This window comes from Nycticebus coucang, chromosome 9 (genome assembly GCF_027406575.1).
Source record: "Nycticebus coucang isolate mNycCou1 chromosome 9, mNycCou1.pri, whole genome shotgun sequence".
NCBI classification, from domain to species: domain Eukaryota; kingdom Metazoa; phylum Chordata; class Mammalia; order Primates; family Lorisidae; genus Nycticebus; species Nycticebus coucang.
In genome coordinates, this window is record NC_069788.1 from 945,364 (window position 1) to 969,242 (window position 23,879).

At 45.1% G+C, this 23,879-nt stretch overlaps 1 protein-coding gene across 1 annotated transcript in view; it reads left to right on the forward strand.

Moving 5' to 3' along the window:
* Nucleotides 1-245: 245 nt before the first annotated feature.
* TBX18 (T-box transcription factor 18) overlaps nucleotides 246-23,879 on the forward strand; it is a 29,213-nt gene continuing 5,579 nt past the window's right edge. Inside the window, exons 1-6 of the mRNA XM_053603698.1 lie at nucleotides 246-1,430; nucleotides 2,368-2,572; nucleotides 4,606-4,707; nucleotides 7,881-8,052; nucleotides 15,523-15,690; nucleotides 19,554-19,618. Coding sequence (XP_053459673.1) covers nucleotides 1,181-1,430; nucleotides 2,368-2,572; nucleotides 4,606-4,707; nucleotides 7,881-8,052; nucleotides 15,523-15,690; nucleotides 19,554-19,618 — 962 coding nt within the window. The 5' untranslated portion in view covers nucleotides 246-1,180. The remainder of the gene's footprint in view (nucleotides 1,431-2,367; nucleotides 2,573-4,605; nucleotides 4,708-7,880; nucleotides 8,053-15,522; nucleotides 15,691-19,553; nucleotides 19,619-23,879) is intronic.

Consider the following 23,879-nt stretch of genomic DNA (forward strand, 5'->3'; position numbering starts at 1 on the left):
AACGCTGTACGTATATATGTTCGGCGTCATTCATTTAAAAAGCTCTATGTTCTTTTGAATTGTTTTAAAGAAACAAACTGACTCCTTAAAAGCCTGAGATAAATGTGGTAAACGGCCCAAAGCAGGATAAATACAAAGTTACGTTAAATCAGAGAGAAAAATTTAGTGGGGAATTTTATTGCATCTTAAAATTTATTTAACTTTGAGAAGTTTTAAGGGGTTTTAAGTTTCCATATCATGGAAGACGTAGGAATGAGCAGCCCCTGACTCAGGTTTTAAAATAACTATCGGTCTTTGAGAGAAGAGGCTCTGCCAAGGGCGCGATCTTCCTGCTGGGGTATCCGATCCGAGGGACCGAGCGGTCAGCATCGCGTTGGCACCCCTATGCATATATTTTTGAACCCGTCCTCTCAAGAAAAATCCACAGGAGTGAAACTTCGATGAGCCTGGCGCCCTGGCAGATGCACAGTGGGCGCTGCTAAGCCGGGGACGTCCGAACAAGAAAGGGGCCGGTGCCGGGAGGACTCCCCGGCCGCCAACGCTTAGCGCTGGAGCCACGCGCAGTGACGCGGAACGGGGCTGGAACTTCAGGTTCCTTGAAAGATCCCTGGTGTTCTCAGCCAGGATCCTCCGCCCTTCCAGGGCCCCGGGCGCAGGGGACCCAGGCTGGGCCGGACCCGGACCCGGCTAGAGCGCAGAGCCGGCCAGTCCCCGCCGGACGGCGGCGCTTCTCGCCCCGGTTTTCCGCACCCTTGTAAGGGGGTGGGCGGGGCTGTGCGCGGCAGACGCCTTCTGATTGGCCGGTGGCCTCAGTGATTGGCAGCGCCCCGGCCCCACCCACGCGGCTTTATTGACACTAATGAGCAAGTTCTTCCCCCTCTCTCCTGCCTGGAAGTGCTGACAGATCAAGGCAACAAATTTCAATTACAATCCCTAACTTGTGTCCGCGGAGTGTTTTTACCCCTGTGCGTCCTCTCTGGCGCATCAGTCCAGGCGGATCTCGGGGCAGCAGGCGGAAGCGGGGCGGGTGGGAGCGCCCGGGGCGCGCGGCCGCGGGGAGGCTCGGCGGGCGGAGAAGCCGGGAGTCGGCGTTGGGCCCGCGGCGGCCCGGGCCGCGCGGCTCTCGGGGACAGGGCCGCTCGGGGAGCGGGGCGCCAGCGGGTCGTGCGCGCAGGGCGCGATGGCCGAGAAGCGGCGCGGCTCCCCGGGCGGCGCGCTCAGCCTGCGGGCGCACGCCTTCTCTGTGGAGGCGCTCATCGGCGCGGAGCGGCAGCAGCTCCACCAGAAGCGGCGCAAGGTGGGCGCGGAGGAGGCGGCGGGAGCAGCGGACGACGGAGGCTGCAGCCGCGGCTGCGCGGGCGAAAACGGCTGCTCGGAGGGGGACGACTGTGCGGCGCCCCAGCAGGCGGACCCGGAGCGAGGGGCTGCGGGTGAGTCGGCCCTTCCCGCCTGGCTCCTCCTGCGAGCGTCCCGTGGCCTCACTGCGAGTCCGTGGGCGTGCGTGTGCGCGGTGTCCCCACGCGGCTTGGGCATCTCGGCCGCGAGCGCGTGGGCCGCGGGTGTCCTGCGCAAAGCTCGCCACGCATCTGTCACCCACGAACGGTGGAAACGCGGCTTCCAGCCTCGCCTAGTGGGCTGCTGCCTCCCTCGGGGCCGGCCAATGGGTGCGCGTTCTCTCTCCAACTTCTAACGCGCGGGGCGGAGGGGCGCAACGGCACAACCCCCGAAGCCGGAACGGGCGCCTTACGCCGCTGGCCGCTGTGCGAACCAGGAAGAGGGCGGCATGTTTGCCGACGTGGTTCCCGGGGTGGCCGGCGCTCCCTTCACTCCCGGAATCCCGCCGAGGCCAACGGCGGCCACGGGCTTTCGCGCTCCGCTCGTAGCTTGTCTGCTGGGCAGCGGGCGGAAGCGGGGTCTGCTGGGCCTTCTGCTGCCTCGGCCGGGCCCAGCGCGAGGCCCCGCAGATGCCCGCAGAGCGGGGAGGCCCAGAGTCTTGCTGGGCGCGTGTGCTGCGCGCGTTGGGATGGGTTGTGTTGCGGGTTGTGCTGGGGACTCCGGACTCTGGAGCTCATCCCGGACCCTGGCGGCGACGGCGCGCAACCTCTTCTGCCCGGGCCTGCGCCCCTCGGAGGCTCCTCGGGTAGAGCAGAGGAGGCCTGCGCGCCTCTCCGAGCTGGGGACTCGAGAGCGCCCGGGGCCCCTTCGCTAGGCTAAGAGCGGGTATGTGTTCGTTAGAAGGATCCAGAGCTTTGCCTTTTTCTCCTGATCATTTCCTTTTACTGGACACCCGCCGAGGGTCCCGTCTCCGCGGCCGGCCTCCCCTCTGCAGCCCTCACCTATGTCCCCTCTCTGCCCTTTGCTGTCCAGGCGGCGGTGAGGACGGTTTCCTTCAGGGCGCTTCCCCGCTGGCGTCCCCGGCAGGCTCCCCGAAGGGGTCTCCGGCGCCCTCGCTGGCCCCGCCCGGGACCCCTCTGCCCTCGCCCCAGGCCCCGCGCGTGGACCTGCAGGGAGCCGAGCTCTGGAAGCGCTTTCACGAGATCGGTACGGAGATGATCATCACCAAGGCGGGCAGGTAAAGCTGGACCCCGGCTGGGGCTCACCCGGCCCCTGAGGCCAAGGAGAGGGCTAGGAAGAGACGGGGCCTGCAGCGCGGACGGGCTGGGCCGGGGAGACAAGGCCGCGGCGGCTGTCCGCAGAGGCGGCTTAGCCCCCAGACCGCGAGCGCGGCCAGCGAGGGGACGGCCCGGAGAAAATCCCTGTCGCCGCCGATGCTGCAGTGTCGCGGTGGATCACAGATCACACTATATCGTCCCAGGCATTTGTTTTAAGTTCTAGCTATCAGTTCTGGAACTAGGCAACAAATTTCATTATTTTTGCTTTTTCTTTTTAAAACACAGTTTAGAATGTAGTTTGTTTTTTTCAGATTTTAAGGTTCCAGGTTGGCTTTTTATCAAAAGATTTCCTGGCAAATGAAAACATGCCGGGTTATGCTATTTTTATATTAAACTAGGATAAAGTCTCTGGAATCACCCATAAGACGTATTTAATCATACATAGCTGCAAAAATGATTACCCTGATTTTAGAAAAACTATCCTTTTTATAAATTCACAGTACCTGCTTAAATTTTTTTCCTAGTGGAATCAAATACAGTAGAGTAATTATGTGAGGACGTAATGAATACTGAAAATAAAAAAATTGTAAGACGTTATACCTTTTTTAATTGTGAAAACTGCACGTTCATCCGTTAGTAAAATAAATGAATTTGTTGGCCAGATCATATTAATTTGAGGTAGGCACAGAGCTATTTGCATTTTAAAGTTTTCATTTCGTTTAGTGCAATGAAATCTATGAATAATATACTTCGTTAAAAGGAACTTTAAAAAGCATACACAATTCTTTCAGTACACATGGTAAAAACCTGGATAGCATAAAAGTATCCAAACTTATTAGAAATTACAAAAACATATTTTATTGAATCCATATGCTACCTTCTACATTTTCACAGAGCTTTTATTAATGATTCAAATTCAGTCTTCAACAACACAAAGCAACAGTTGTCTTATAAAGGATGTAGTTAAAGACTTTTATCTTACAGGTGCACTGAAATAACACTAAAATTTAAACCGTTCTCATGCCTAGTTAAGAAATAATGGACTTTCTTTTCTCTGGACAGAGGCCTTTAATGGTATTATTGTTATAGAAAAAAATGGTAAATAACAGTACTAAAGGTTGTGTTATAGGTTAAATTAGCAAAAATTAGATTAACTGGCAGGGTCCTAGACATAAATCATTAGATGAAAAAAATTTTAAAAAGAACTGCCGCATTTGTTTTTTTAATACACAATTATTTGCTGTTGTGTTCTTGGAGGCTATGCCTTTTTTAAAAGATAGTCATGTTTGCTTAAGCATCTCCTTTGATATATATCTCTGAGGCCAAAAGAAATGCAGATTTTCCTTTGCTTTAATTAGCAAAGTTTTCAGTGTGTGGTTAGAGAGCCTTTTTAAGGTATGGTGGGGGGAGGAATGATTTGGTAAATATACATTGTGTTTAGTTTCTGTTTTCAATAAAGAAGTTTTACTATACCTTTCAAATTTAGAGCAACTTTTGCACTTCACCCTTACCATGCTGCAGACAGGAAGTCCTGTCTCAATAAAGAACATATTGTCTGGTTATAGCGTGGCACATTGGCTCCTTGTGGGTTTTTTACAACCCTTTTAAAGTTTCACATTATAATATATTTTATCACTTTCAGAAATTCAAAATTTTTATTTCTGCCATTTGGTACATTTTATTATTTGTATTATTGAAGTAAATATGCATTTTGTTTAAAAAATAAAGTGCCTTCTTTAGAGCTATGACTCCTGTGTGTAATTATTCTTGTACTGAAATTTCAGTAAACGTGAAATGCACATGGGGGGCGACAGACTGCATTTTAAAAGCTCAGTTTTGATGTGCGTTGTGTTCTGACTTCTTGAATTGTATTGCCAAAGTGAATGCTGTAGGTTTGCTATATTAAGAGTAGAGATTTAAGAGGTTTCTTTGCTTATTCAGTATATATCCTTAATCACAAACAAAACCCCCAAACAGTCTTTCTCACAAACAGGCGTATGTTTCCAGCCATGAGAGTGAAGATCTCCGGGCTAGACCCCCACCAGCAGTATTACATAGCCATGGACATCGTGCCTGTGGACAACAAAAGATACAGGTACGTGAGGAGGGCAGGGTCAGAGCAGGCCTGAGTCTCTAGGCTGTGCTGCTCTGTGAGGACCAGATCTTTGTTTCCAGAGGCTGTGGATTTCCAGAGCCACAGTCCAGCGCCCATGGGTTCCAGCAGCCCAGATGGTACCTTCTCTTGTAGTAAATGTGGGAGCTTGATTTTTGTTTACTTTTAATAGCTCTAGTAATGTTTTTAAACATCATGGACTTTAAAATGGGGCTAGTTTGGTACTGCCGAACTAAATGCATGTTTTATGTCAGCTCACATTTTTCTTAGAATTTTGAGAGAAAACATTATGTAAAGTTTATGGATATAAAATGTATTGAAAGATATATTTTCTTCACGATCTTTTTGATCTTCACATAAATTCCTTTTGTCTCGTTACATTCAAGATCATGTTTGTAGGGTGTTTTTAATTTAAAAAAATTATTTAAGGTTGTCTACAATAAAGAAATATAAAATCTTATAACTTATTATGATATTATGGTATCTCTAAACGGGTAGTTAATTGTTATCTTTCTGGTGTTTTTTAGTTGACAGTTAATACAATAACTTTTTAAAAATCTTTACAATTTTTTAATTTTGAAAGAATATAATTATATAGGCAGGAAGTAAATGTTGAAATGATATACTTTCTTCAAACCAACCTTTGCTCTTTCCTTCTACAAGAAAGCAAATCATCAATTTTCAGTAATGCTTTTTATTTTTGAAGAGTTAAAAATGTTAACATTTAAATAAGTAGGTTTTAAGTGTTTGGAAAATCATAAGATGCTGTTTTAAATTTTGGTCATCTTTTGTTACTTGTTTTAAGAAACAGTGTTCAGTAAGTTTTTCAATGAAATCAAATTTGATTTTTAACACTTAAAAATTTAGAGAGTTTTTTGATAACAGGCTTATACTGTCAAAAATACACAGATTGTAATTAGTACTGTGGATACATGAAATGTGTAAAAATGAGTAATGAAAAGGACAGCTTTATTATTTGTTTTGGGTGTAGGTTGTGTTACTTTAAGTCATTAGGAAGTTTTGTTAAAATTATCTACATAACAGAAACTACAAGTATTGAAGTTCATTCTTTAAATATATTGGTTTAAAACCCACATTCTAATTTGTGTTTGTGCTGAGAAAGATAATTCTTAAAGTGCTTAGATATGACCCCTTTGTCTTCTAAGACTGCTCCTATTTGCTTTTCTTCAGATATTTTCCCTATATTTTGGATGTTTCTTATTTATTTTCACAGAAGGCAGGGAAATTTCACAAATTAATATCAAAATATCAGATTTTAAAATATCAAATTGTAAAACATGAATCTGCTTTCATTTACATTGCTTCTCAAGAAGAAATTTGTTTTTAGCACTTGCATTTAGAATGTTTTGTGAAGAATGGGTCACACATAGTGTTTACTTTCTCAGTGGGTATGGAATTTTGAACTATTCAATATGCATACTTTCTCAAGGTTTTGATAGAGCATATTACGCTATTTATTTTGGTAGTAACCCAATTCATTTCCATAGTGCAGTTTTTTCTCCCATTTCTAAGATATTCTATTTTCTAACTTTTAGAAAAATAATTGGCTTGTTCTTTGATGTCAGAGAGTGGCATTTCATCAAGTTAAAAAAGATTGTCACTTATTAGAATGTAAAATTAATATTCACAAAGGCCCACAGGAATATTTATTGAAATTATACTGTACCAACTGAAGGTTTATGATTTTTTTCTTAATTTTATGATCGTACATTTTTTCCCCCAAGAAAAAGGAATTAAAGACTAAAAGGCTTATTGAGCTTAGAATGCAATCCACAACCAGAAGTGAAACAAAGGGTCTCACCCGAAATAAAATGCTTCATGCTCTTTAAAAAAGAAATTTTTATACTATACAGAATTTTCTGAGACTATTTGTGAATTAAGGTTTTAAACTGTATGCTTTATTTTAACACACAAATGGAAGGAAAACATCTAAGTCTATAATTTTATTTTATACTCTTTTCTTCATTGATACACTAGTTCCTAATTTTTTAGTTTATTTTAAATTAACATTAATAAATGATAATCTGAAAAGAGGGTTAAATAGTAAGGTCTTATTTCTTACTTGAAACATTATTATTTAAGTACATTATTTTTACAGAATATATCTGACATATAAACAGACTAGAATGTTTTGTCTTTTAATTAGAAAGTAGTATTAATAGGTTATACTATCATTTTCAAAGTTTGATTTATTTTTTAATTAACAGTATTTGAAAGCTTTTTGAAAGTCAAGAATGAAATAGAGGAATTAAATGAAGACCTACATTTTATGATAATACGAAATTTTTTTTTTTTTTTTTTTTTTGTAGAGACAGAGTCTCACTCTATGGCCCTCGGCGAGTGCCGTGGCCTCACACAGCTCACACAGCAACCTCCAATTCCTGGGCTTAGGCGATTCTCTTGCCTCAGCCTCCCGAGTAGCTGGGACTACAGGTGCCCGCCACAACGCTCGGCTATTTTTTTGGTTGCAGTTTGGCCGGGGCCGGGTTTGAACCCACCACCCTCGGTATATGGTACGAAATTTTTTAAACTGAATGCTTTGTCCTCGAGGTATATAGCGTCATAGCATTAGAAAAAAATAATTCCAAGTAATAATGGATAGAACTTCTTTCCTACTAAGATAAAAGTTCCTAAAACTTCTGACAGTGTCTTGTAGCCTTTCTACTGTCTGTCCCCTGGGCCTACACAGAGCCTGAAACGGAAAGTGATCTTGAAGGAGGCCGGGACACTTCAGGTGTAACTCTCAAGGGTTTTCGAGATTTACTTAAAGGTGACCTTGACAAGCTAGTAGTTTCTTCATGTCAGATGAATATCCAGATGAAAAATGGAGAATGTCAGGATACAGATGCTTTGTCTGGTGTGGTAGGTGTGGGTCATGAGGATTAGGACACTTACTGTTGTGGTGGTGACGTGCGTGTTTCTCACTAAGCCCGTCATGTGTTGCTCGCTCTGAGTTGCCAGGAGGCAACTTACTTTGGCATCTTATTTTTGACATCTTATTTTGGATGTCAAGAAGAAATCAATTTATTTTAGATCTGAAAGAGAGAGAGAGAGAAACACATTTTGTGTGATTCTGCAGAGCTGGGTTCCAAGGCGGGAACAGACTGCGTGCTGAGCCTGTCCCTGCCTTGCAGGTACGTGTACCACAGCTCCAAGTGGATGGTGGCCGGGAACGCTGACTCGCCGGTGCCGCCGCGCGTGTACATCCACCCGGACTCGCCTGCCTCGGGGGAGACCTGGATGAGACAAGTGATCAGCTTCGACAAGCTGAAGCTCACCAACAACGAGCTGGACGACCAGGGCCACGTGAGTGCAGGCCGCCGTGCGCGGTGACGTGTCTGCCTGCGCTGCGTCTCGCGGAGTGAGACGGTGGTGACCACGCCGTGGCTGGTCAGCGTGTGCGCATGCGCAAAGTCACGTGCGAGTTTGCGCAGACCGCGCCTCCGGGGCGTTTAGTAGGTTACACTACGCGCTGTGTTGGTATTGGAGTGAACGTACTCAGGGCACAGACTTTTTTAGCTGCAGCGTTTGTGTGGAATCCTGTGAGGTGCTAATTATTGTGCTGTGACTGAGTGCTTTGGAGTTGGGTTATAGGGGATAGTGATTTATCGCGTGCGGCCTGCTTGCTGCTCTTTTCCCAGCCGAGCCTCCTGCTTCTCAGCGATGGCCCAGGCTTATGCAGTTCGTGTGTTCCCTCTGCAAGTTCCCAGTTGTGTTGTAATAACATCTAATGTGTCAAAATGTGTTACAACAATAATTCCTTTTATTCCTAAAACTGCTGAAACATGATACATAATTCAAAGTTCAGTCATTTTAATAATACAGTCATTTTTGCCACCTTATTAATTTTTATGCAGTTTCATTCCTAGGCAAGATTTCTACATTATTATTTTAATAAATAAGTAACTCTGGATACATGCTGATTTGTGTTCAAAGTTAGCATTTTTATTAGGTTTCTGTTATTTGATTGCAGCAGGATTGAAATGCCTTTTGAAGAATATATCATATATAAAACAAATGCCAACTTGTTTATTTCTCAAAGGGATGTCATAAGATAGCATATTTATGAGCAAATCTTTTAAGACAAAAATGCAAACTGCTACAATCGAATAACATAGTGATGATAGGACGGGATACAGTTTGCAAGTTGCTGGACAGTATCTTCAGGAATTGACCTTAATGAAAATATTTGAGGACAAATTTCACTGATGCAGATGCAGTGTCTGAGTTTTTTTTTGTTTTTTTTTTGCCTGGGCTGGGTTTGAACCCACCACCTCCGGCATATGGGGCCGGCTCCCTACTCCTTGAGCCGTAGGCATCGCCCAGTGTCTTGAGTTTTTTAAGGCTCATCCAGTGATATCTCTCATGGCCACACTTCTTTGTCTACGGATCGCTGCCTTTTAAGATTTAAAACAGAAAAGTAGCATAGTGGGTTTCGTTTCTGAATCCAACTTCATATCCTTTATTCTGGGGCATAGTTTGTTTCCCGTCTTTTTAGTCTTTATTTTTATGACCTAACACCATCAAGCTGCAACAGTTATTTTTCACTTGAGTTCAGTGAAATAACACTGCTTTCTTCTGTGCCTCCGAGGCCCTGACTTACAGACTGGAGGAACATCCATTGAGGGGGGTTTTGGTTATTCCAGAATAGAAAATTTTAGGCTAAATGTCACTTAGTGGCACTCATTATCAGAACCCTAAGTTTACTACACTTTTTTGAGTGCTACAGTTTAACAGTGTACCTTTTAAGGAGAGAATTTGGCCTAAGAATGATATATATCATATAGAAAGTATAAACTTCTTGCTAATTTAAATTACTGTGGTAATTTTACAGTTCTAATTCCTTCAGTTCAAATTATTGGCCTTAAGGTTAAGATCATTTAATGAATCGAATACTGGACACATAGCTAGCAATTTATCCACTTACATGATCTTAGCTTTGTGATTTCAGTAGACTTTATTTAAATGAGGGTTCTCCAGAAAATAGGATGTGGGGGTGGGGGAAGAAAGAGAATGAAAGAGAAATATTGACTTCAAGGAATGGGCTTACCAGGTTGTGGGGTCCAGAATCTGTAGGGCAGCTGGCAGGCTGGAGACAGGGCAGAAATGCTGCCCCGTACGTCTGTGCAAAGTCTGCCCCTCCCCAGAGACCCAGCCTGCTTTCTCTTACAGCTTCAGCTGACTTGATGAGGCCCACCTGAATGAGGGAGGGTCATCTGCTTTGCTGAAAGCCTCCTGAAATTAATGTTGATCTCATCTAAAAAACACCTTCGCAGCAACATCTGGACTGATGTTTGGCCAAATATCTGGGTCCTAGCCAAGTTGACATAAAATGAACTGTTATGTAGCATTTGTTTAAAACACGAAAGAATAGATTACAAACGGAAATTCTATTGCTTAACCCTAAATAATTAAAATATTTTACTATTAGGAAAATCAGAAGCATAGCAGAAAACAGGCAAATCTAGAGAAGTGTGTTATCCTCTAGTGAAATTTTTCTTTCAGGTGGCGGCAGGATGGTAAATGTGAGTAAGTGATGTGTGAGGGAAAAGGGAGAAATATATTAGTGTGATTCAGAAGCAACGAAATTGCCTTTGCAAATGGTGGAAATGTATGCCTGTGCGAGTTAGTAGCCGAAGAGAATGGAGGAGGGAAAGAGCTCTTTACCGCTTTAAAAACGCTTTGAGAGGCACAGAATGTTGGTGAGAGAGCAGACCGGACCCTCAGCCATGTGTAGGCGTCAGTGTGCTTGGCCGGGCAATTCCTTCTTATCTTATACATGCCTCCCTGTCCACCTGGAATTCCCATCTGAAAGGAAACATTGAGAGAGGCCTTGCCCTGAAAAATTAGGAGGCATTTAACAGGGAATAGTGCCCCTTAATCCTCAGCGGGACTTGGTCCCCCAGTGCTGGGTACTTTGGAAGGAAGCACCTCAGATGGCCACAGCCAGGCCTGCAGGCAGCCTGTGCTCCCAGCTACACGGGCTCTGCACCCTGGCTCCTCCCATGCTCCTGACAGTCCACTGGGGAGGCTGAACATCACATGGAGGGTCTGGGGGTCTTGTTGGTGGAAGGAACCGTGATAGTTGAAGCAGGACACACGTGTTTGTGGGCACGTCACTCCCACTCTCTAAGGCGTGGCCTTCTCGTGAGTTAATACTGGAGTCATAACACTCAGAGTGGGTCATGCGAGTGTGTTAATAGGTAGTGATTTGTATTAAATATGTGGCATATGTGTAAAACAGAAATAGGGCTGCCTTGCTCTGGGGCTTGGGATTTGCTGCTCCCCTGCCATCCAACGTGAGTCAGTACCTGCTCTCTCTAAAACATCCAGGGAACCACATTTTGCTGTCTCCCCAGGGTCCTTTGCTAGACAAATTCCATCATGGGAATGTAGGTCATCTGGAAAGTGTTCAGGCAGCAGGGCGTGTCCTCCTACTGAGCTCCTCTGTAAGACTAGATGAGCCTGCCAGCCAGACCTCAGGCACTCACCTCATGGTCAGAAGTCAATAGTGTCATGCTGCTTGTGACTCTATTCTAACATCTTTAAACTAGAAAAGTATGGATTATCCTGTACCTGGGAAAGCACACTGGGTTTACTAGCTTAGATCTTTATGCTGTGTGGATTAATAGGTATGGCCAAAAAAAAAAAAAAAATCTTCTGTCTAACCCTAAAGAGAACAGAGATCAAGCTTAGGATGTGTAGGTAAAGGTGTCATGGTGAACGTTGCCACCATGGTCTGTAGGACGTGCATGGAAGGTGTCATTGTGGACGTTGTCACCATGGTCTGTAGGATGTGCACGGAAGGTGTCATGGTGGACGTTGTCACCGCGGTCTGTAGGACGTGCACGGATGGTTTCATTGTGGAGATTGTCACCATGGTCTGTAGGATGTGCACGGAAGGTGTCTTGGTGGACGTTGTCACCGTGGTCTGTAGGACGTGCATGGAAGGTGTCATTGTGGGCGTTGTCACCATGGTCTGTAGGATGTGCACGGAAGGTGTCATGGTGGACGTTGTCACCGCGGTCTGTAGGACGTGCACGGATGGTTTCATTGTGGAGATTGTCACCATGGTCTGTAGGATGTGCACGGAAGGTGTCTTGGTGGACGTTGTCACCGTGGTCTGTAGGACGTGCATGGAAGGTGTCATTGTGGGCGTTGTCACCGTGGTCTGTAGGACGTGCAAGGAAGGTGTCGTGGTAGACATTGTCACCGTGGTCTGTAGGACATGCACGGATGGTTTCATTGTGGAGATTGTCACCATGGTCTGTAGGATGTGCACGGAAGGTGTCGTGGTGGACATTGTCACCGTGGTCTGTAGGACGTGCATGGAAGGTGTCATTGTGGACATTGTCACCATGGTCTGTAGGACGTGCACGGAAGGTGTCATGGTGGACGTTGTCACCGCGGTCTGTAGGACGTGCATGGATGGTTTCATTGTGGAGATTGTCACCATGGTCTGTAGGATGTGCACGGAAGGTGTCGTGGTAGACGTTGTCACCGTGGTCTGTAGGACATGCATGGAAGGTGTCATTGTGGACGTTGTCACCGTGGTCTGTAGGACGTGCACGGAAGGTGTCGTGGTAGACGTTGTCACCGTGGTCTGTAGGACGTGCACGGAAGGTGTCATTGTGGACGTTGTCACCGTGGTCTGTAGGATGTGCACGGAAGGTGTCGTGGTGGACGTTGTCACCGTGGTCTGTAGGACGTGCATGGAAGGTGTCATTGTGGACGTTGTCACCGTGGTCTGTAGGACGTGCACGGAAGGTGTCGTGGTAGACGTTGTCACCGTGGTCTGTAGGACGTGCACGGAAGGTGTCGTGGTAGACGTTGTCACCGTGGTCTGTAGGACGTGCACGGAAGGTGTCATGGTAGACGTTGTCACCGTGGTCTGTAGGACGTGCATGGAAGGTGTCATTGTGGACGTTGTCACCGTGGTCTGTAGGACGTGCAAGGAAGGTGTCGTGGTAGACATTGTCACCGTGGTCTGTAGGACATGCACGGATGGTTTCATTGTGGAGATTGTCACCATGGTCTGTAGGATGTGCACGGAAGGTGTCGTGGTGGACATTGTCACCGTGGTCTGTAGGACGTGCATGGAAGGTGTCATTGTGGACGTTGTCACCATGGTCTGTAGGACGTGCACGGAAGGTGTCATGGTGGACGTTGTCACCGCGGTCTGTAGGACGTGCATGGATGGTTTCATTGTGGAGATTGTCACCATGGTCTGTAGGATGTGCACGGAAGGTGTCGTGGTAGACGTTGTCACCGTGGTCTGTAGGACATGCATGGAAGGTGTCATTGTGGACGTTGTCACCGTGGTCTGTAGGACGTGCACGGAAGGTGTCGTGGTAGACGTTGTCACCGTGGTCTGTAGGACGTGCACGGAAGGTGTCATTGTGGACGTTGTCACCGTGGTCTGTAGGATGTGCACGGAAGGTGTCGTGGTGGACGTTGTCACCGTGGTCTGTAGGACGTGCATGGAAGGTGTCATTGTGGACGTTGTCACCGTGGTCTGTAGGACGTGCACGGAAGGTGTCGTGGTAGACGTTGTCACCGTGGTCTGTAGGACGTGCACGGAAGGTGTCGTGGTAGACGTTGTCACCGTGGTCTGTAGGACGTGCATGGAAGGTGTCATGGTAGACGTCGTCACCGTGGTCTGTAGGACGTGCATGGAAGGTGTCATTGTGGACGTTGTCACCGTGGTCTGTAGGACGTGCATGGAAGGTGTCGTGGTAGACATTGTCACCGTGGTCTGTAGGACGTGCATGGAAGGTGTCATTGTGGACGTTGTCACCGTGGTCTGTAGGACGTGCACGGAAGGTGTCGTGGTGGACGTTGCCACCGTGGTCCGTGCATCGCCCAGGTCTGCTTGTTTGTGAGGCCAGAAGTCCTCCTGGTTCTACTTGTTCTATTAAATATTGAAAAAAACTAAGCATTATCTCACTATTAGAAGTTTGACAGTTCATTCAAAAGTCAATAATGCTTTCTTATAAAGAAGAACTGAGGCTTGTTCAGTATTCCCTACGCAGTTCCAAGGATAGTCTACATTTTTATAGGTAATATTGAAAACATGCTCTTTTGCTTGAACAATCTTCGTAGCATCAGTGGCAGCTGCCCGATAGCAGCAGACCTCAGCAAGCACCTCAGCACGTCCACGCTGTGGCCAGCACATCCTGCCTGAAGTCATTTTGAAATATAGCAAGGATATGAACCAATAAAATTAAAAGTATATAACTTTGCAGAACAATATGCTTGAGAGAGCAGTGTTCATGAGACAAGACCTACTTTTCACTGCAGTCAACAGCAGCCCAACCATCTCTGTTTGCTTCTCTCCAGGTTAGTCCTGTCTTCTAGAACTGGCTGTGCACCTGCTTTTGGTCCATTGTTACTTGATGACTGCCAGCATTTTGTTCCTTAGCTTGGGGAAGAGGAAGAGGTCTCCCTTAAACTCTTCAGCTCCCCGAGACCTTGACTGAATGCCACTTTGAGGCATAAATAGGGGAAACTAGGATCGGCACTAATGGTGCTTATTACATTGCTGGTCATCTGCTGTTCATGTTTACAAGAGCACACTAAGGTCAGAAGTTCTGAGACACCCGTCGGGGAAGTGGGGCTTAATTGACTGCCTGTTTGGGAGTGGCACGGCGGTGGGGCTGCCCACCAAACGCACATTCATGGCGAAGGCATGTAAGGAGCATGGTGGTGGGAAGACCGAGGGGCCTGGCTCTCCCGTCCTGCCCTGGGGATTCAGAGGTCTCTTGCTTTTCTAGACCTTAGCCTCTTATCTATAAATTTGAGTATTCATGCCATTTTTTCATACTTAAATATGTCCAATGTAAAGTCCCATAAAACTCTGCCTGTCAAGCAGGGGAGGGAACTGCCTCTGTTTCAGAGGGCAGGACATTTCCCCCTCACCCGTTCTTTTCCTAACATCTCTGTAAAAATAAAACGCTACTGGGTCCAGGTATTTGCCAGACACCCTTCACCTCTACTGAGACACTGCAGCTTTTCCACTCTTGGAAGTGATGTGAGGCACCTGTCTGTACACAGAAAGCTTTTCTGAATTTGGACTATTTCCTTCAGATAAATTGTCAGAAGTGGAATCACTGGGCAGAGGGAGATTTCCCTAGCAGAGTCCAAGAGAGCCACGTTTCCACCTCCAAGAGTCTGAGTCTTAGAAGCCACCGGGATGGAGGCAGGGGACACTGGGCTGTCCCAGCAAACAGGGCTTATGAGCCTCGCAGAGCAGATGCTGCTGTGTCCTCAGAGCCCCCTTTGCCCTTGAATAGACACATGCAGTCACAGATTGGGGAAAATTCCCTCCGAAGAAAACCTTGTGTGCAAATACTTATTTCAAGTGGATGTCTGTGGTGCAATTTGAATAACCATTTCAGTCTCATTTTTAGTTTTATTGGTTTGGACTCTGTTCCATTGGTCTCATTATAAATAAACTGCGCAAGAATTTATTCCTGTATTTTTAGCAACAGAAAATTTGATGTTAAATTCACATGGTTGTACACAGGGTTTCACTAAAACAGTGATTTTAGTTTGTATTTTGTGTACATTTTACAAAAAACTTTCTAGCTCTCTGTGTTCAATTCTGATCCATCTTACTAAATCAGAATAAAATTTGCACCTTTGGAAGCCCTGATTTTCAATAGGAGTTTCCCTTGCACACTGAATGTGTGGCCGTGGGGCTGAGGTTGGCAGAGGCCCTGGTAAGCTTGGTTTCTTTCTTCATGCTGATCATTTTTGGTTTCTCTCTTCTTGCAGATTATTCTGCACTCCATGCACAAGTACCAGCCTCGAGTGCATGTAGCCCGCAAGGACTGTGGGGATGACCTTTCTCCCATCAAGCCCATTCCGTCTGGGGAGGGTGTGAAGGCATTCTCGTTTCCAGAAACTGTCTTCACAACTGTCACTGCCTATCAGAACCAGCAGGTACTGTTCTCAGAATTGGCATCTTTTTTAAAAATTTCAGATTATTATGAGGATGCAAACAATTAGGTTACAATGTTTGTGTTTGTTAGGTGAGGTCCCTGTCGTAGTTGTGCCCCTCACCCAGGAGGTGTGCCGTGTGGGAGCCCCTCCATCATCAGGTGGGAGCCCCTCCATCAGGTGGGAGCCCCTCCATCATCAGGTGGGAGCCCTTCCATCAAGTGGGAGCCCCTCCATCATCAGGTGGGAGCCCCTCCATCAGGTGGGAGCCCTTCCATCAGATGGGAGCCCCTCCATCAGGTGGGAGCCATTCCATCAGATGGGAGTCCCTCCATCATCAGGTGGGAGCCCCTCCATCATCAGGTGGGAGCCCTTCCATCAAGTGGGAGCCCCTCCATCAGGTGGGAGCCCTTCCATCAGGTGGGAGCCCTTCCATCAGGTGGGAGCCCCTCCATCATCAGGTGGGAGCCCTTCCATCAGGTGGGAGCCCCTCCATCATCAGGTGGGAGCCCTTCCATCAGGTGGGAGCCCCTCCATCATCAGGTGGGAGCCCTTCCATCAGGTGGGAGCGCCTCCGTCAGGTGGGAGCCCTTCCATCTCCCTTCCCCCGACTTGAATTGAATTGAGTTTTTCTCTTGTGTGAGTGTGTGTTAGATCATCTACTGGCTTCCTGTTAGTATTGAGTACAGTAGATATTTGCTTTTCAATTTTTGTGATAAGTTACTAAAGAGAATGTTCTTCAACTCTATCCAGGTTAATACAAAAGATGTAAAGTCTCCATATTTTTTTGTGACTGAATTGCTATGTTTTTAGACTTTTCATTGCAGGGGTAAATAGGAAGTTAGCTTTCCTTCTCCCTGTGTCTAAATGTTATGGATTATCTTCAAGCATTGCCATTGATGACATCCAAAGTGTGTGTGTAAAATAAATAAAACAATTCTTTATCCATGACTCCCTGAGTAAGGCTACTCCAGTAAGGCCTTCTCAGACAAGAATGTGTCTCAGGACTGATAGTGGAGGTTTATTTTCCATTTTGAGATACCGAATCATGATGTTATAATTTAAATTAGAAAGCATGTTTGTTGCCTAGGAAATAGACATGTAAAATATAAAAATAAATCATTCTGTATGGCAGGAGATTTGATAGCTCACTTAAAACCGTGGTAAATATTTCAGACGTGTTTGTCCTGTTTGGTCACCTGGGTGCTCAGGCAGGGAGGGCCTCACCCAGCACTGTGGGACGTGCCTGTGACAGGGGTGACCTCGAGCTTGCAGGCTGAAAGATCAGATGTGGACTAAGCCTTTCATAAAGTTTCAAAACAATTGAGAAGTGAACCACGTCTTGTGTGTGTGAGTACATGTCTGTATTTCCTGAAGGCCGTGTTGCGTGTGTTGAGTGGGTGGAGACTGAGCTGGAGGCACAGACGTCCCGCAGTGCAGGCTGCTGTGCTCTGGGGCAGATGTTTTGTTTTTAATTTTAGCCGTCAGCAGAATTGTTTTAGGTCTCCACTTCTCTTTACTTTTATATACATCTTGGTTAAGCATGGAAGTCTTCATTCTCTTTCTATGGGGGTTTCTGCTGTTGTAAAGCTTCTCGGGAGGTCTGAATTCCCCACACCTGTCCTTCAGGGCTGACGGGCAAGGCTGTCCCTCCTGGATGGGACGTCAGCCCAGACCGAAGCTACCCTGTGGTCCTTCAGGTGTGTAGGGAGGAGCTTGGCAGGTGCTTTAGAAGATCCAGAGACAACCAGGGGGATAATTAGGGGCAGAGAGTGATTTGGGGGGGTAAAAAAGTAAAGCGTGAGCAAATAGTAGAGGTGCTTAGTTACCTTACAACAGCCCAGCTCATCTCTCTGTCTCTCCCTGTCTCTCTCTGGCTCTTTCTGTCTCTCTATTTCTGTGTCTCTGTCTCCGTATCTCTCTCCCTGTCTCTCACACACATGAACTGTCCCCTGTGTGACTCTCGGTCACCTTCTCTGCCACAGTAAGGGTGGTGTCATGGGCCTTTGGCACATTTTGGTGACTAATGCTGTTTCGTGAACATTGATGGTGTTTGATTAAGATGGTGAAAATTAGAAGGGAAATTGATACCGATAAAGTGCAGTCACATTCACTTTTAAATTTCCTGGCTACAATTTTTAAGAACTTCTGGAAAATTGGTGGGCAGACTCACCAAGTCGTTAATAGCATGGGCTCTGCAACCTGGGATCTTCGCCCATTTCTACTGCTAGTAACATACCATCGTAGGAAAATTACTTAAGTCTCAGTTTAAAAGAAAATATAAAATTGGGATAATAGCTATGCATGGTTATTTTGACAATTACATGACAGTATGCGTAAAACTTAGCACAGGGTACATAGTACATACTTAATAAATATGGTGACATTGGCATAAAAATGACAGCAGTAGTAATTGTGATGTTGTCTCTATTTAGACATGGCACCATTATATAAATCTATATTCCTTTAAATAGTATTTTAAATGAGCACTTAAGTTATTTAGTTGTATAAAATTTATTAAAGTGAATAGAAGATCAAGCTATAATGATCTGTAGAGAATAATTTCTTCAACTACAGAAAGACACAGTGAATTAATTACCAGACCCTTTCATTATACCATTTACAATGTAGTTTTATCCACATCCCAAGTCAGTTTCATATGGAGCACACGTGTCTGAAGTGTTGCGTGGCTGACTTGAGGATGGCTGAGAGCGTGAGCAGGCGGCATGGGGGCTGCAGAGACTTTCCAAGACGCCTTTCTTTGTCTTGGTGTTATCCAGCAGTTTCTGTCCTCAGCCAAGATGGTGCAATCAGTGTGTTCATTAACTTTGCAGAGTTCATTACGCCAAGGAATTTAGAAAGCAAAGCACGAGGTGCCTCTTAGAGAATAGACTGTGAATTCCTCTGGGTAAAGTGGAGACCTGGTGAGAAACAGATGGAACGTTACTTATTAATGCTCAGTTCAGGATGGCATGATTAAAATACAAGTTTTTAAATGGAGATGATTAGACCACTTGTAACAATTTTCCCCCCTAACATTGGTGTCTTCGTGGGCAAGAAGCTGGTTGTGAGTCTATAAATTAGAACTCTGGTTATAGGAACTTTTTCATTATCTGTATGTATTTCATAGAATCACATTGTCTACCTTATATACGACACAATAAAATTTATCTTTAAAACATTAAAAGTTAAAATTAAAACACTGTTGATTTCTACTCCATGGAGTGTGGGATTTGATGTCAGTAGAACCTCCAAGTAGCGTTCACCACTGTGAGCCCTTCACAGGTTAGGACGTGCGGGTGAAAGACAGAAGACTAAAACTCTCCAATGAGAGCCACACAGAGAGGTACAGAGGCAGAAAATTAAAGGAGTGAGTGTGTTACACAGTGTGAACTAACTCTGAAAAAGGGAAGGCACCTTGGGAGCCGAACAATATTCAAACATAAAAACAGCTGTTACGTGGAGGTTGGATGCTCCCGCCCCACACGACCTCTCCTGAGAGAGAGATGGGGTCAGACTACATTCTGGCGTTTGCAGGATCTTCGGTTCAGAGAGGACTGTCAAACACATGATGAGTTGTCAACAGAATCTCCAGGAATTACTGACAGCAAAGCAAGCGTATCTATTTATGCAGACTGAAAAGGAGCTGGGAAGTGTCTTTTTCCTACTAGGTGAATGTTCTAGATGATTTCTGAAATTTCCATGTAGCTTTACTGCTAGGATATTAAGATACCCAGGGAATGGAGGGAAGGTAGATGTTAGAATCCTCTAACAGTTAATTTTGGAATCATTTGTAGTTCTGCAGTCATTTCTGTTTTTAAGAACCTTGCCTGACATCTGACATGGTTTGTTTTCCTACACTGCAGATTACTCGCTTGAAGATAGACAGGAATCCATTTGCCAAAGGCTTCCGGGACTCTGGGCGTAACAGGTGGGTCTTAAAAACATTCTGGTTGTGATAAGTATGTTTAATTTTTTTATCGTGAATGTTCCATTACAAAGTGAATGGATCAACTTACTGACATGCTTTTGAAATCATTTGTAGTGAAGATGTACATTTGCTAATCTGTTGGGCCTCAGAGGCAACTTACTTTCGGGGTGTCATGTTGTGGAGTTTCCCTGAGCTGAACGTGGTGCATGCGGCTGAATGGAGGTGGAGCTCTCAGGGTGCTCCCTGCCTGGGGTGCTAGGGGTCTGCAGGTGCAGGGGAAATACCCTTTGTGCCTCCACTGCTGATCTGAGTTGCCTTAGGGATGACACAACCGTCTATTGATTCTGTCTGCGCAGTGTATTGGGGTCTCTGGTTAACTCACGTTAGCAGCCAGAAAATGAAACGACTCGCCATTGCCAAGAAAACTTATGTTCTTTAGTTTCCAAATTTGTCTTGGCTCCACTGACAGCCACATGCTTGTTTATTTTCTGTGTTGTGTTTTACGGTGTTTATACTAAGTGGGAGAGCTACAGTAATAAATTCCACTTTGTTCCCTTTATCAAGAAGCAGATCCCCTCATTGGTGTGCCAAGAGTTTTTGAATTTATTGATATGATTCTATTCCAATACAGTTCAGTGCAACATTTTCTAAAATAGCTGTTCATAGTTATAAAGAGTTATAATAGATTAACGTTCTCCAAATGCCTTTTCAGGGGAAAGCTTTGATTGAAAATGTTTTTAGAAGCAGCTTTGTTTTTAAAAAGAAGTATTTGAGCAATTTTTATTATTTTACTCTCGAAATTATTCTAATCCTCCTTGAAAACTTGGTATTAATAGGCTCTTTCTGCATGAAGTCAAATGACCCTAATTATTTTAGAGACAATTTTATTTGAAAATTTAGAGGGAGAACAATCCAGACCCTTAGTTCTTTGGATTGATTCACTGAGCACAGTAGGTGACAGAGAAATTCTCTCAAAATACATTCAAGTGTGTGCAGAGAATTGGTGTTATCTTGCTATCCAGTGGCATCATTTAATTACCACATGGGATGAGGGAAAACTGCATCTAAACTACAGACAGAAGAGCAGCCCTGGGCTCAGTGCAGGTGAATCGGCCAGCCTGAAGCATGGGTGGCTTCTTTCCAACTTCTTCACTCTGGGGAAAGTTTGGCAGGTGGTCCTCACTCATAAAGGTTGGTGTTGCATTAAAATTATGTCATCATTTTTTAGATGTCTGCTTCAATATGGAGGAGAAATTTGCTCGTTATGTTAAAAAGTTTACTTGTTTGAATCACACGTTAAAAACCAGAGATGAGGTGGCGCCTGTGGCTCAAAGGAGTGGGGCGCCGGCCCCATATGTCGGAGGTGGTGGGTTCAAACTCAGCCCTGGCCAAAAACTGCAAAAAAAACCCCAGAGATGATGGCTTCTTAGTGAGGGGCTGGAGGGGAAGCTGTGGGATAGCTCCCCCGACAGGCCCTCTGAGGGAGTCATCTCATGGTTTTGTTATAGCAAAATAGTATTTCTCCACTTAATAGTCTTGTGTTACTTTCAGTTTTTTCTTTTCTTAAACAGAAAAGGAATTTATTGAAACTCACCAAAGCTTCAGGGAGGCAGCACTGAGGCTGGGGAATTTACAAGCAGTAGCTATGTCCAAGCTGTAGGTCCCTCTGGCAGAGCTTTCACTGTGCGACCCGGGGTCACACCGCTTATATCCTGTTAGTGCATTCTTGAAGCAACAACTCAAAAAATATTTTGAAAAGTATATTTTGGACAGATAGTAATAGTGAATGAACTTTCTATAAAAAGTGAGATGATGGATGCGTGTGACAAACTTTTAGGAAGAAGCCTGGATACATCAGCATGGTGGAAAGACATGGGGTCATTTAAACTTGGGCAGTGAAAAAAATCAGTGGCTTTGGTGAAAAGAAACCACTAGCCTTGTTGCTTGGTGCCCTGAGGTCACAGTGCTGACTTTGGCCCTGGCGTGGACGTTTCTACTTCTGTGGTTATTTCAGGGCTAGGTCGGTGTGTCACCCATGGCACTTGCTACTATTTCCTCCTTGACTCCAAAACTTTTACACTTTTTTGTGGACATTCAGAAGATAATGAATTGTATTTTAAGGTTTTTAAAAAACATTTTGCTAAAATTCATTTTTTAATTTTGCTGCACATAGTTAAACAGTTCACATGGGGTGAGCTGTGCAGGACTCTCTGCTAGGGAAATAAAGTTTCAACTTTTTTCCTCGCTGAAATTACTTTTCATGCTTATTACAGGTTAAGTTATTTACTGCTCACTTGGTAATGCTACATAACTGTAAATCATTGTTTTTCTTTTTAAAAAGTCTGATTTTAACATTTTCCGTTGATACATGCAAAAGTCACATATGGAGAAGAGAGCATTTGGTCATGTTTAAGCATTTCTTGCTTATGTAGTATTTTAAAGGAGTCTAGATTATATAAGACTTGGCAGAAGGTAGACTTTTAAAAATATATTAATAGAGAGAAAGCCCATGGGAAAAAATCCAATATGTGTCTTTATTACCCTGGTTCTGTGGCACTGTTGTTACTGATTTCTCAAGCAAACTCTATTTTTATTCCCCACCAATACATGAAATAAACAAATAGAGCAGAACAAGAAATAAACATGGTCTTGTGATTGTTTAAACTTTATAAAACAATTTGCTTTAATTAAAAATTATCCTTTTCTGGGTATTTACGGCTCCACAGCCTCTTTTATAAGAATCGGTAGCTTCAGCCCTTAAAAGCTCTCCTGCAAGACGTTTGCTACGTGAGAGGGAATTTATGTGCTGAGAATAGTTTCATTCTTCAGTCAGGCCTCAGGTTTGACCCTATAAAATTTTTTACTCAGGAAGGTACAAAAATTTCTTCTCTTTAAATACTTCAGGAAAAACATAACCATTTTGCTAAATAAACTGGGCTATTTGATAGCATAAATTAGGGTGGTGATAAAACGTGGAAATTGTTCAAAGGCATCTTGTATAAATTATCGCCTTGGCTACACTCCTGCCGGGGTGCCTTTTATCTTTTCTTTAACTAGACGGGAAAAGTCTCCATTACTAGAGAAAATGAACTCTTTTTTAAAAAAGTCCAGATTCAGCTAATAAATATTTTATAACTGCTTCCTGCAAAATATCTGAAATCCTTTCTGAAACTTGCAGTGTGAAGCAGCAGCCTCAGAAAAAACATGGATAGCTCCAAGTCAGACTTCTTGGGTGTCAGCATCAGATATCTCCGTGGCATGGGGCCGTGGTTCCTGTTGATGGGGGCTTCTCCCCAAGGGCGTGGCTTATGGTCTGTATGTGCACAGCACAGTCTGCCCTGCTGAAGCCAACCGTCTGTGCACATGACTCTAGCTGGTGATCCCCAAGTTCAGAGTGCATCATCAGTCAGCTCAGCAGCCCTGGCCCCTCCGCAGCACTTCTGTGCCTTTAATACCTAAAGTGGCCATTACCAAGTGCATCTGTGTGGCAGGAAAAAGCTGTGTGCTAACATTCTTTTGCATTTAAAATAATCCTGTTTCTAGAAAGTCATAACAATTTTGTTTTGGCATAAATTGAAAAGGGGGTCACCGCGTTCACCAGTCCAGCAGTGGATATGATTTATAGGCGACATGTGTGAGGGCTGCCCAGGGTGCCACACTGCCCAGAATCACACGTGAACATGCAGAAAACACAGCCCAGTGGTGCAACCATAGGTTCGGCGTGTAGTTTGGATACAGATAACATGCCTGGTTTGGAAAAGAAATCACTTAGAAGCAACTTTAGAATTGGGAGGGATTTCAGAGCTTTTGTAATCCTCTGGTCACTTTGTGGGAAACTGAGGTCCAGGGAGGTTAAGACATCGACTAAGGTCAGACGCTGAGTTTTAGCTACAGCCCCAGCCCAGGTCTGTGGCCCCCTTGAGGGTCCTTGGGCACCCCTCTCCCTGTGGCTCCGTGCTCCTGCCGGAAGCCAGGCTCTGTCTGCCTGTCACCAGGGTCAGCACAGCAAGTGCACGTCCCCTCTGTTCACAGCCCTGCACTGGTGCCGTCCAGGCTGTGGGCATCTCTTCCAAGGGCCTCCAGAATAGCAGCCTCTGACTTTGGTCCCACGTGTGTCTGCGAATGTTCAGCACCCCCCGCAGCTGCCCAGCTGCCTCCCCCATCACAGGCTGGGGTGGGCACGCTCTGCTTAGAGTGAGGACAAGATCAGTAAGTTAACAGGACGACAGCCTGGACCCAAAGGAAGCAAATGCCATGTGAG